The 12,130-nt window shown below is 43.8% G+C and overlaps 1 protein-coding gene across 1 annotated transcript in view; it reads left to right on the forward strand.

Moving 5' to 3' along the window:
- Positions 1-11,156, forward strand: part of hif1al (hypoxia inducible factor 1 subunit alpha, like) — a 14,915-nt gene extending 3,759 nt beyond the window's left edge. Inside the window, exons 2-15 of the mRNA XM_035154693.2 lie at positions 4,056-4,246; positions 4,916-5,109; positions 5,635-5,719; positions 6,076-6,188; positions 6,424-6,608; positions 6,738-6,844; positions 7,100-7,247; positions 7,786-8,066; positions 8,320-8,465; positions 8,543-8,638; positions 9,043-9,191; positions 9,270-9,381; positions 9,464-9,581; positions 9,765-11,156. Of these exons, the coding sequence (XP_035010584.2) occupies positions 4,056-4,246; positions 4,916-5,109; positions 5,635-5,719; positions 6,076-6,188; positions 6,424-6,608; positions 6,738-6,844; positions 7,100-7,247; positions 7,786-8,066; positions 8,320-8,465; positions 8,543-8,638; positions 9,043-9,191; positions 9,270-9,381; positions 9,464-9,581; positions 9,765-9,832 (1,993 nt within the window). The 3' untranslated portion in view covers positions 9,833-11,156. The remainder of the gene's footprint in view (positions 1-4,055; positions 4,247-4,915; positions 5,110-5,634; positions 5,720-6,075; positions 6,189-6,423; positions 6,609-6,737; positions 6,845-7,099; positions 7,248-7,785; positions 8,067-8,319; positions 8,466-8,542; positions 8,639-9,042; positions 9,192-9,269; positions 9,382-9,463; positions 9,582-9,764) is intronic.
- The last annotated feature ends 974 nt before the right edge of the window (positions 11,157-12,130 follow it).

Consider the following 12,130-nt stretch of genomic DNA (forward strand, 5'->3'; position numbering starts at 1 on the left):
CATGGTCTGAGACGCTTTGTCTGAGGCAGACGGTGCATGTGTGTGTTTCTGGAAGTTGCTGGCTTGTGTTGATACGGGTGTGTCTGACCGCTGCAATGTGTCTTCACATGCCTGTGTGTGTGTGTGTGTGTGTGTGTGTGTGTGTGTGTGTGTGTGTGTGTGTGTGTGTGTGTGTGTGTGTGTGTGTGTGTGTGTGTGTGATGATGGTTATATCTGTGTGATCTGCCTTCGTGTGTGTTTACATCCACTTCCCCTCAGATGTGACACTCGTCGAATATAGAAACACATTTGACTGGTGATATTGTGTCAGGAGCCGCTGACATGTTGTGTATCGCACAACACCTCTGAATATTTGTGGTGTTGTGGCTCCTTCACTCTTTGATTTCCCTGTAGATTTGTAGTTTGCAATTTTCAAATAATTATAATAACTAATTTCACTTTTTAAATAAACTTTTCTGAGGAGCAGCCAACGTGACTAGTGAACTTTAATGTTCTCTGTGATGCCAACATGTGTCCACACACACACACACACACACACACACACACACTTGGCAGATGAACAGCATCTGACCCTGAACAAATAAAGTGGTCCTTGCCAGAGTATCCTGGCTGCAATAAGAAGGTTAGTGTGACACGTGTGTGTTTGTGTGTCTGTGAGAACCTTTGTGCAAAAGCCATTACACATAGATAACGATGTTGTAATAGACTTTCTCACATTGTGTTTATTGCTTCAGTAAAAGAAAAAAAACATAAATTAATTACATACATTGAAGTTCAGTCGTGTGTGTGTGTGTGTGGGAAGGTGTGTGAGGGTGTGTGTGTGCATGTTTTTAGGGTGTTTGTGTGTGTGTGGGAAGGTGTGTGAGGGTGTATGTGAGGGTGTGTGTGTGTGCATGTTTTTAGGTGTGTGTATGTGAGGTGTGTGTGTGGGTGTGTGTGCGTGTGCGCGTGCGTGTGTGGCGTGTGTGTGTGTGTGTGTGTGTATGTGTGAGGTGTGTGAGGGTGTGTGTGCGTGTGCTGTGCGTGTGCGTGCGTGTGTGTGTGTGTGTGTGTGCAGAGTCTGGAACACTTTGTGCTTCTGTCTGACCATGTTTCACGTACCAGGCATGACCGAGGAAGAACCAGTAAAATTTTGGTGGGGATCCGGATCTGTGGGCTTTTATTCTTTGTGGCGAGAAAATCTGAATATTTTGTGTTCAATTAAAACTAAAGAACGTTGAACTATGCAGCGAGTCTGAGGAGGATTGATGTGAAACGTCCGTCGTCCTGTGACAGTGTGATGATTCTGTTCATGACTGAAAAACCTTTAGATCTAATGTGCTGATGTTCGGTGGGTTGTGTTCGACCTCGTGCCGCCTGCAGATTCTTTTAAAGTCAAAACTGAAAGTTAATTTTGAACCGGCTCTAATCTCGTGTCCTTGCTGTTTAATCATTTATTGGTAGTTTGATTTCAGCCGGTCTGAACTCTGCCCTAGTGACTCTTTCTGTAGTTTGATGCAACAGATGAAGTTTGTTTTTCGTAATCTCCCTCTGAGCAAAAACACTGTGTGTGGAGGAGAATGAAATAAAAGCCTGTTTCTGTCTCGTCAGCACATGTTTTTCTGATCGAGGCCAAAGCAGCGCAGGGCGGACGGAGGGATGGAAGAAGAGCGAGGGAAGAAAGGAGGGAGGGGGGGCAGAAGAAAGAGGGAAGAAAGGAGGGAGGGAGGGAGGGAGGGATGGAAGAAGAGAGAGGGAAGAAAGGAGGGAGGGCAGAAGAGAGAGGGAAGAAAGGAGGGAGGGGGAGGAAGAGAGAAGGAAGAAAGGAGGGAGGGGAGGGAAGAAGAGGGAGAGAAGAAAGGAGGGAGGGAGGGAAGAAGAAAGAGGGAAGAAAGGAGGGAGGGAGGGAGGGAGGGGAGGATGGAAGAAGAGAGAGGGAAGAAAGGAGGGAGGGAGGGCAGAAGAGCGAGGAAGAATGGAGGGAGGGAGGGAAGAAGAGAGAGGGAAGAATGGAGGGAGGGAGGGAAGAAGAGAGAGGGAAGAAAGGAGGGAGGGAGGGAAGAAGAGCGAGGGAAGAATGGAGGGAGGGAGGGAAGAAGAGAGAAGGAAGAAAGGAGGGAGGGAGGGCAGAAGAGAGAGGGAAGAAAGGAGGGAGGGGGGCAGAAGAGAGGGAAGAAAGGAGGGAGGGAGGGCAGAAGAGAGAGGGAAGAAAGGAGGGAGGGGGAGGGAAGAAGAGAGAGGGAAGAAAGGAGGAGGGGGGAGGGAAGAAGAGAGAGGGAAGAAAGGAGGGAGGGGGAGGGAAGAAGAGAGAGGGAAGAAAGGAGGGAGGGGGAAGAAGAGAGAAGGAAGAAAGGAGGGAGGGAGGGCAGAAGAGAGAGGGAAGAAAGGAGGGAGGGGGAGGAAGAAGAGAGAGGGAAGAAAGGAGGGAGGGGAAGAAGAGAGAGAAGGAAGAAAGGAGGGAGGGAGGGCAGAAGAGAGAGGGAAGAAAGGAGGGAGGGGGAAGAAGAGAGAGGGAAGAAAGGAGGGAGGGAGGGAGGGAGGGAGGGAAGAAGAGAGAGGGAAGAAAGGAGGGAGGGAGGGAGGGAAGAAAGAAGGGAGGGGGGGTTGAGCTGGACATTTTCCCAGTGGCTGAAATAACTAACATTCTGTTCTCTTCAGTTTTGGACATTTTTGCGATTTGTGCTTTTCCCACTTTGACTAAATATAAAAAATGCAGGAATGCTCATGGAGCTGAAGCCCGGTTCTTATCCGCCGCAGAGACGGAGGTCGTCACGTCTCCGCCTTTAGAAAGAGGAGGCGCAGAAATGTCAGGGAGGAAGAAAAACAAGTTCCCAGGACAAAAGTGAAGATCTGAGGACGAGGAAGAAGATTTTAGATTAGACTTTAAAATAGTTTTAAAAAAAAAAGACCTGCAAATCCAGTAAAGAAATCAACTAGAAACATTTGAAAAGAGAAGAACTAAGATCTTGTTGATTATAGATTATATATACAGTATATATATATATTGTAAACAAGCTGCTGTTGGATATCAAGTAACTGCTCCTACTGACGTGTGTAAAGTCCTGAAGACGCTCATCTGAGTTGATCCCAGATTTCCGTTTATTCAGTTGATTTAAATACTTTAATTTGCTTTAATTCAACTTGAAAAGACACTTATTAAAGTTGTGTTAAAGCTGAATGAAACAACACAAACACACAAGGTGAATTTACAGTTTTAGGATTCAGGGTTTTCTTCCATTTCATTACAGTGGATTCATAATTTAGTCGTCTTATGTCAAACTGAGCGTTGAAAACCTTTTAGTCTTCAGTGGAGGAGAAACGTGTGGAGATGATGGACGTGACAGAGGAGGGTTGTTTTTTAGTAAAGTGAGAGTAGGAGTGAGACCAACTCCTCACTGACATTTAATGAGTTTTCTTTTTTGCACAGTTGTTTTTCTTCCTCAGTTTCCCACGTTTGTTTCTATTCCGAACGTCTTTTCTTCTTCTCCTCTGATCTGCTCTCTCACCCCGTCGTCCCAAACTCCCTTTCCTTCTCCTCAATCTTTTTGGTTTTGTTTTCACCGAACCTGGTGGAAATATATCTTGGGAGTTGATCAACAGATAATAAACGTTTGGAGCTGGTCAGTCAAAAGTCAAATAAAGAAAATATGGCTCGAAAAACACATTTTCAAAGATGAATAAATAAGACAAAGCTAAGAGAAATACTTTATCCTCATATTGTAGGAATGATGTCATGATGACGTCATATAGTGTCGGAATAACAACACAAGATAATCATGTATAAATGATATCTTAATGATGTCATTATGAAACTGTCGTATTGCCTGATGCATTTTATTCAACAGAAGGTTTTCTATAGAGAAAGTTTGAGACAGTTTTGTTTATTTAGTTTTATCTTATTTTATTGTTTTAATTTCCTTATTCGATGTCTTATTGTCGTCTTCTTTGTTTTATGTTTTTATGAATCTCCTATTTTAGCTGCACAGCTGGTCAACGTCTGTGTTTTATAAAGTTTCATATAGAGCGATGTTCTTCATCCTTGTTTCATATTTATTCATCCCTCTGTCCTCCTGCAGGGGCAGCACGGAGCAGAGGAAGCTGCGCTCCCGTGATGCAGCCAGATGTCGACGCAGTCAGGAGACCGAGGTGTTTTATGACCTCGCCCGCACTCTGCCGCTCCCCCGCAAGGTGTCCACCCACCTGGACAAGGCTGCCATCATGAGGGTCGCCCTCAGCTTCCTGCGCATGCACCACCTCCTGCGACCCGGTAAGGGACGATCAGTTTGGATTTGAACCAGTGGTTTTGCTGACAGCTGTATTTATGTTTTAAAGGGGACATAGCATGCCCATTTTACCACAAGTTGATATGGTTCCTTGGGGTCTTAATGAAATGTCTGTAACATACTTTGGTCAAAATACCACAAGGATCATTTCAAACAGCTCCTTTTCACCCTGTATAAAACAGCCCTCCACAGAGTGACCTGTTTTGACTGCCTGTTCCTTTAAATGCTAATGAGCCAGCTCCCCCCTCCCCCCTCTCCCCTCATGATTTTAAACGATATAAATTACATATTTTATATGATATAAATTATCAAATATGCATCCCATACTTTGTATTCCCTTGTTGTCCTGGAGTTTTAATTTTCCCAATCACATAATTAAATGTCCCCTCTGCCCATCCACTACAAGCACACAAGCAGACAGACAGAGAGAGAAAGAGAGGTGGGGGGTATGAAGACCATCATTTACCCCGAACCCCGACATTCAACGGGTACAACAACAAGCGGAGAAAGCAGAATCGCGGGCTGACCTTATATATACAGTCTATGGGGCTGACCAGCGGAGAAATGCTCGTCCCGTGTGAACAGCCAGGCGGCTGCGCGCTGATGTACAGGTGATTAGAGACAAACTGAAATAGATCAAACTGTTCATTCAGGTGAGAATCAGAAAGAGGAGTCTGAAGAGGAAGAGAGCGACGACAGGGAGGAAGACGAGGAAGAGGAGGAAGAGGAGGATCCAATCGACGCTTTCTATCCTCAGACGTTGGCTGGTTTCATCATGGTGATGACGGAGGAAGGGGACATGATCTACCTGACGGAAAATGTCAGCAAACACATCGGCATCACACAGGTAGAGTGTGAACGCATCCTGAGGCACAGAGCATTAGAACAACACTAGAACCACAGAAAGAAAAACAAGAACTGGTTTAAACAATAAGAAACATGACGCACACCATTAGAACCAGTGTGTTCGCCTGCTTCCTTCAGTCGCTGTCGGCTCAGCTGGTTTGTCGTGTTTCTTTTGTCAGAGTGGGTATGGCTCCGTGTTGAGATCAAGTGTATTATTTGAATGATGTTAGGATACGGATACAGACAGACTGAGGGACGTGTCCTCCTCTCTGATACTGCACAGATTCAACACCTCACAGAAATATCACCCTCTGCACAAGTGTTTCATTCGATTTAATTGGGGAACGTTATAACAAATAGTTTAAAAAAGAAAGACAGAAAAGGAAAATGAATATAACTATATATAACCATATATATCCATGTAACTATTGAACCAGTTGACTCAGGTGAATCATTTCTCAGGGGAAAGAGACGTGAGGCATCAGGTCTGTGTGTGAGTGACAGATGCTGTTGTTGTGGTCCACAGCTGGAGCTGCTGGGTCAGAGTGTTTATGACTTAGTTCATCCGTGTGACCAGGAGGAGCTCAGGGATCTGCTGGGTCTACGTCCAGGTCAGTGTCACTCTGTCATCACAGGAAGAAACAGATAAACAGAGTCCTCTGTAAAGTCGCTCTAACATGTAATCATTCATTTCATCCTTGTTTGGTCACGTGAGAAGATCAGATGCAGGATCTTTCCAGTATTTTTAAACTCATGCTCTAAGTTACCAACATACAATAAATTATTATTATTGTATTATTATAAGGGATTTAAATACAGAGAATTTGTTTTATCAGCAATCGACAAACTGCTCTGCAACTTCTGAACAGAATTGTTATGAATGATCAACGTCACAGTTTGGAAGCAAAACCTCAAAGAAAGAACTTGAGTCAATAATCGTGTGTGAACGTTATCGTGTTGTTTTCAGGTTCGAGTAAGAAAGAACAGAAACATCACGACGAGAGAAACTTCTTCCTGCGAATGAAAAGCACACTGACCAGCAGGGGGCGCACAGTCAACATCAAGTCTGCGACATGGAAGGTTCTGTGTTATTATTATATTATTATAATATGTTATTATATTTACACAGTGTTGTTGTACAGTTGTTGGCGTTTGAACAACTTCACACACAAAGTTACCTCTCTGTAACTTGGGGGATTTTAAAAAACTGTTATTTTTTATTTGAAATATTTAGAATTAGTTTATTAGAGTTAGAACAAAACTCTTTCTCCCGAACTCCTTCATCTTAAACTTCTCTCTCTCTCTCTTCCTGCAGGTTCTTCACTGCACAGGTCACATGGGTCCACATGGTGGCGGCTCCACGTCGCCCCCTGCAGCCAGAGTGATGACCCTGCTGTGTGAGCCCATCCCTCACCCGTCCAGCGTGGAGTTCCCTCTGGACACGTGCACCTTCCTCACCCGCCACAGCATGGACCTGCGCTTCACACACTGCGAGGGCAGGTACCATGACCACGAGCCCTGACCTCCGACCTCCTCCGTTTGGACGAGAGGGAAGAGAAGAAGAACTTGGTGTTAGAGAAAACACCAGAAACTCATTTCAGTTTTCTTGTTTCTTGTTTTTGTTTCCAGGGTTACAGACTTGGTGGGATACAAACCTGAAGATCTGATTGGCCGCTCGGCCTACGCGTTCCATCACGCGCTCGACTCCGATCACGTGACCAAAAGCCTGCACACATGTGAGTGTGTGTGCAGAAAAATACACAAAGTAAAGTGATTATGAACAAAGCCATGAAAATAACTGACGTTTTTCAGGATCCGCTGTAAGAAAATCTGCATATTTCTGAGGTTAATGTGTTTTTAATGTAGAATGAAAGTGTATTCATCTTTATTTGAATTTAAAACATAAGAGTTTGAGCTGGGCTTTGCCACAGTTACATCTTTAATGTTTGTCCATGTTGTCCATCTCCTCTTTGTCCATGTTGTCCATCCAGTGTTGCTCAAAGGTCAGGTCAGCACCAGTCACTACCGCTTCCTGGCAAACAGCGGCGGCTTCGTCTGGGCCGAGACTCAGGCGACTGTTCTCTACAGCAGCAAGACGTCGCAGCCAGAGGCCGTCGTCTGCCTCAACTTCATACTCAGGTACTTTGGAGAAGTAGAGAACTGGGCAGAACTGGAAGAAGTGAGGGAAGATGTGAAGAGAAAACTACGTCCTTTAGTAAACACCAACCTAACACACGGAGGAAGTGCAGCGCTGCAGGCCGACGCTTCAGATGAGGTGTCTCCAAAACAAACAGCATCTGCAGAGAAAATATATATATGAGAGAGAGAGAGAGAGAGAGAGAGAGAGAAGTTGTGTAACCATCATATTTAATCTCTGTCAGACTGGTTGTTATAATGAAATCAATAATCTTCGGTTGCACCTCAGCGTCCTCTGGTGTTTAACCTGAGGTAGATCTGACTTGTGTGGTGATGAAACCACGCGGCTGCTCAGTAGGTCAGACGTCATCATCTCTGTGATTCTTTAAACTGAACACCTCCTGTCATCCACTCAGAGGAAGAAACAACTAAATAGATTCTGTAGAATATAAAAACATGTTTCCTGTCTTTTTTACACATTTGTTAAATAGCTAAACTTCCTTTTCCGTGCGTCACACGATTCCCCTCTTCTCTTCTGCAGTTCTGTGGAGCACCCCGACGTCGTCTTCTCCTCTGAGCAGACCCGTTGTGGTCTCCAGCCCAAAGCGGAACCCGACTCACCGCCGCTCACACCAGAGGATTGTGGGACGCCTGATGTCTGTGACACTGACGTTCAAAATCCAACCAACTGCAGTCAGACTGAGGACACAGGTTCGAATCCCAGCAGCACCACTGAGCTGTTCTTCAAACCGCAGGAGATGCCGGAGGAGCCATTCCAGATGGCTGATGACGACACAGACGCCGTCGCACCACTGACGGGAGGTGAGAACAGACAACTGGCTTCATGTTTACACCAGCACGTCTCTTACTTCTCTTACTGTACTGTAAGAAGTTAAAGTCAGACTCTTGTTCAGTTGGTGTTTCACTTTGTTTTGCTTTAAGACGAATGAAGACTTTTAAGATGCTGAAGTTTACCATGTTCACCATCGTGGTTTGGCATCTTAACATCCTGACATGAAGCAGAGCTGAGAGATTTTTGTGTTTCTGAGCTCTTTGTGTTTTCTGTCTCCGTCAGGTTTTGTGGAGCTGTCGTTCGTCAGTCCGCTCAGCCCGGACCTGCTGCCCGACCACCCTCAGGATCTGTGCACGCCACAGCTGCGACAGCTCCTCACACCCATCTTCAACCCCATCACACCACCCTCGTCACCTGATCCTGATGTGGTAAATACAAATCTTTTTAAAACTCAAAAGCTGAAAGTTTTTTATCTTTACGCTCTCTCTTTCTTTGTCTCGCTCAGTGTCCCAGTGAGGACGACGTGATGGACGCGAGCGAGGTGCAGAGGTTCTTTGCCATTTGGCCAGACAATGGTCAAAAGAAAGAAAAGACAGTGGAGGTAAGAAAAAACATCCAGAAGAATCAGCTCTTAATTTTAAACTTTTATTTTTCAGAAAAGAATCTAACACAGATTTAGGAATCTATTCCAAAGTTTGTGAAAACTACAAAAGCTAAAATTTGGAACAAGGTTCTGAGAGAATTAATTTAATATAATTAGTGCAATTTAAAAAGTACTTCATCCTTATTGAGATCCCTGAACCTCAGAGGATCTTCAAATCTGGGAGCTGGAAAAATAGAAACAATAGAAACAATAGAAATAATAGAATAATAATAGTAAAGAAAAGTTTCATTATCCTGAAAGAAAACATTAGGCCATTTAAAACTAGCTGAAAGTTCCCCACCTCAATATTAATATAATTATAATTAGTTATTTTGACTGAGAGTAAATGTGTGTCCTCTCAGAACATGGAGGCGATGGATCTGGACATGTTGGCTCCGTACATCTCGATGGACGACGACTTCCAGCTGAGCGTCTTCAGTGGTTTGTCTGAGGAAGACGACAAACCTCCGTCCGAACCGTCAGCTGTGACTCCTCCACTCAGCAGGAAACGGTGCGACAGACTCGTCTCAGGACCATTACACCTTGGATATAAGAAACCCACAGATATTTGACGCTCTCTTCTCTTTAGGGCCCATAACCGAGACCAGGAGCTTCCGTCTCAGCTGAGGATTCAGGACAAGAGACAGAAACAAACTCCTCCGACAACAGAAGAGGAACTTTTCCTCAGTCACAGATTACTGGTGAGATCATCTCTATTTCCACGTTTTCCACCTCCAGGTTTCATTTTAAGGCTTCTGACTCTTTTGTGATCTCCATGTTCAGGACTGTCTGGAGGAACCCGACCAATCAGATCTAGACCTGGGCCCAGGAGGGCGGAGTCAGCTGCTCACAGACAGAGACCCCGTTTTAGGAGGCGTTCAGGGGCTTTGTGAAACCGCAGGTAAACACACACACGCACTCGGAAGTTACTCTGCATCTCCACCTTTTGTTTCATCTTCCAGATCACATGTTAAAATCAGGGCTATTAAAGTCACATGACACCAAATCTTTTGAGTATCAGACTCTTTAAGTTTGTGATATTTTAGTCAAACCTAACATGTTTATCTTTGTTTCTTGTCTCCAGCTCTGATGAGGGACATATTCGAACCTCGCCCTCCGGACCTGCCGCCACCTCTGTCGCCCTTGACTTGATGGAGCTCCCGTCAGTTGTGGAGTTCGGCGCTCGAGAGAACGTGGCCCCGGGATCCACAGCCGCCCACAGAGCGCACATATACAAACGCAACACGCCACAAACATGCACGCACCAGAACATCGACTCACGTACGCTGCATTCCTCTGCTGGAGGGTCGACCAGACGCCGGCAGCTCAACCAGGAAACGCCACTAATGTGTTTCCTCATTGTTCTCTGACTGTGGAGCGAGAGCCAATCACATGTTGGAGATCAGGTGTGTGAGTCCACTCTTTGAATCTGAGCGTTTTCCATCTACTTTAATGTTTATCAATGATTTCATGTGAGAAATTATCAAGGGTCAATCTCTCTTATGGACAGCAGGTGGTGCTGGATTTGAAGAGAATCTGGGAACGTGTTTTTCTATGCAGCTAAATTTAGTGTAACTTTAAACTTTCAATGTAAGAAATCATCAACTCCCATGATGCTCGGCTTTGACAACTTATCTTTCTCCGAAACAATCACAACAAACAAACAAGCGAGTTTCAGTGGCTTATTTGTACGTCTTTTTATACACTCATAATAATAATAATCTTTGTTTATTCAATGATGCATTTACTGTAAAGAGTTTTCATCTGGGGATTTTATGACTGTGTTTTGTGAAATGAGTCGGTCGCCTGTAGGTCAGTCATGTGTGTGTGTGTGTTTGTCCTCCTGATGATGTCGGGGGGGAGGGGGTTATCTCATATCAAACACTCCTGTTGCTCAACATGAGGCGAGCGCTCTCAGAGGAAGATCAGTAAACGTCACCTGTGACTGTTGTGAACCCACGTGACAGTGGAATCAAACAAAACATGTCGCTCTCTGCAGATTTAATTCTGCTTTTCTCATATTAGTACATTTATAACCTGATTAACTGTCAGTGAGACAAACAGCAGAGTTCATATTCTGATTAAACACTAGTATTCATGTTTTTATCATCTATACGTTTGAATTTTACGACTTTTAACAAACTGTGCCTCGAGTGATATCAGCTGAACGTGGTGTTTTTCAGAGGCAGTGATTTGTTTCTACACTGAAATGTGGAGGATTGTTGTTTTGGCCTCAGACTCTAAATAAAGCCTCAAACAGCAAAATGTGATTCACTGTGAAAGAGCATCTTGTTTATTTCTGAACCGTTTGTTTCTCGCTCCGTGAGCCTCGAGTCCTCCAGTGAAATACACAAAACACAGGATCTGCTCAACGTCCCTGTGGATTTTTAATGAGGGAGGAAACAAAACCTGTTTTATTTGTATCCGTTCATCCTGTTTGTGTTCTGGAGTTCTGAATAAAGCTGTTGAAGCAGAAGCTGCTGTGTGATCTGTGTGTGGAGATAAAACATTCACCTCAGGTTAGACTTAGTAAAGATTCATCTTCTCAGGAACATCCACCTGGACATCAGGTCACATGACCTGCTAGAAAAAGACAAAAAGAGTCAATCACATGAGTCAGTGCAACTTGAAAAGGACTCAAACAAATCCAAACTGAATATTGTTGCCACATTTACTCAAGTACTGTAGTTTTCACAAGAGGAACTTGAGTATTTAAGTATTTTTTACTGCGACTTTATATTTCTTCTCTGCATTTCAGAGGCAGATACTGAAAGTTTTACTCTAGAGATATTTATCTGAAATGTGCTTTTACTTTACATCACAATTGTACAGAGAATAAAAGGTTTTTGTATTAAATCAGTGGATCACAGATCAAACCTTCACCTGGTCTCAGCTGCAGAAACATCGTCCGTCCATCGAAGGCTGTGATCACATGACCGCTCGAGGCCATTTCACTGCAAATTAACACTTTTATTTTCCATACGAGAAATAAATCCTGACTTATTCTCTGGTAAAGAATCTGAGTTCTTCCACCAGTCGTCTTAATGGTTGAATTCATCCTTCAGGTGTATTTGAGCTGTTAGAAGATTCAATGTGAAGATAAGTAAATATTTGGCAAACTTAAATCATGCAATTAAACCAAGTGAATTTTTATGTATACATTTATATTTTTGAGGGGAATGTACTTCTCTTCTTCAACATGTATAAAATATGTTTCCACTAGGTTTATGTTTTCATTGTTGATATTGAATTTCGTGGGATGAAATAAAGATATTTCCAGAAACTTCGAGTAGAAAAACATCAGAAAGTGGAAATGACAACTTCCAAACCAGACCAGAGAACAGTTTTAGTACTTTTGTCTTGACTTCTGTTTTCTCTTTGTCAATGACTCGTCCTGATTCATCCATTCATCAGACTGTAACTTCAGCTGAGTGTTTACTGTAAACTGGC

The sequence above is a fragment of the Hippoglossus stenolepis genome, chromosome 4, assembly GCF_022539355.2.
Source record: "Hippoglossus stenolepis isolate QCI-W04-F060 chromosome 4, HSTE1.2, whole genome shotgun sequence".
Lineage (NCBI taxonomy): Eukaryota > Metazoa > Chordata > Actinopteri > Pleuronectiformes > Pleuronectidae > Hippoglossus > Hippoglossus stenolepis.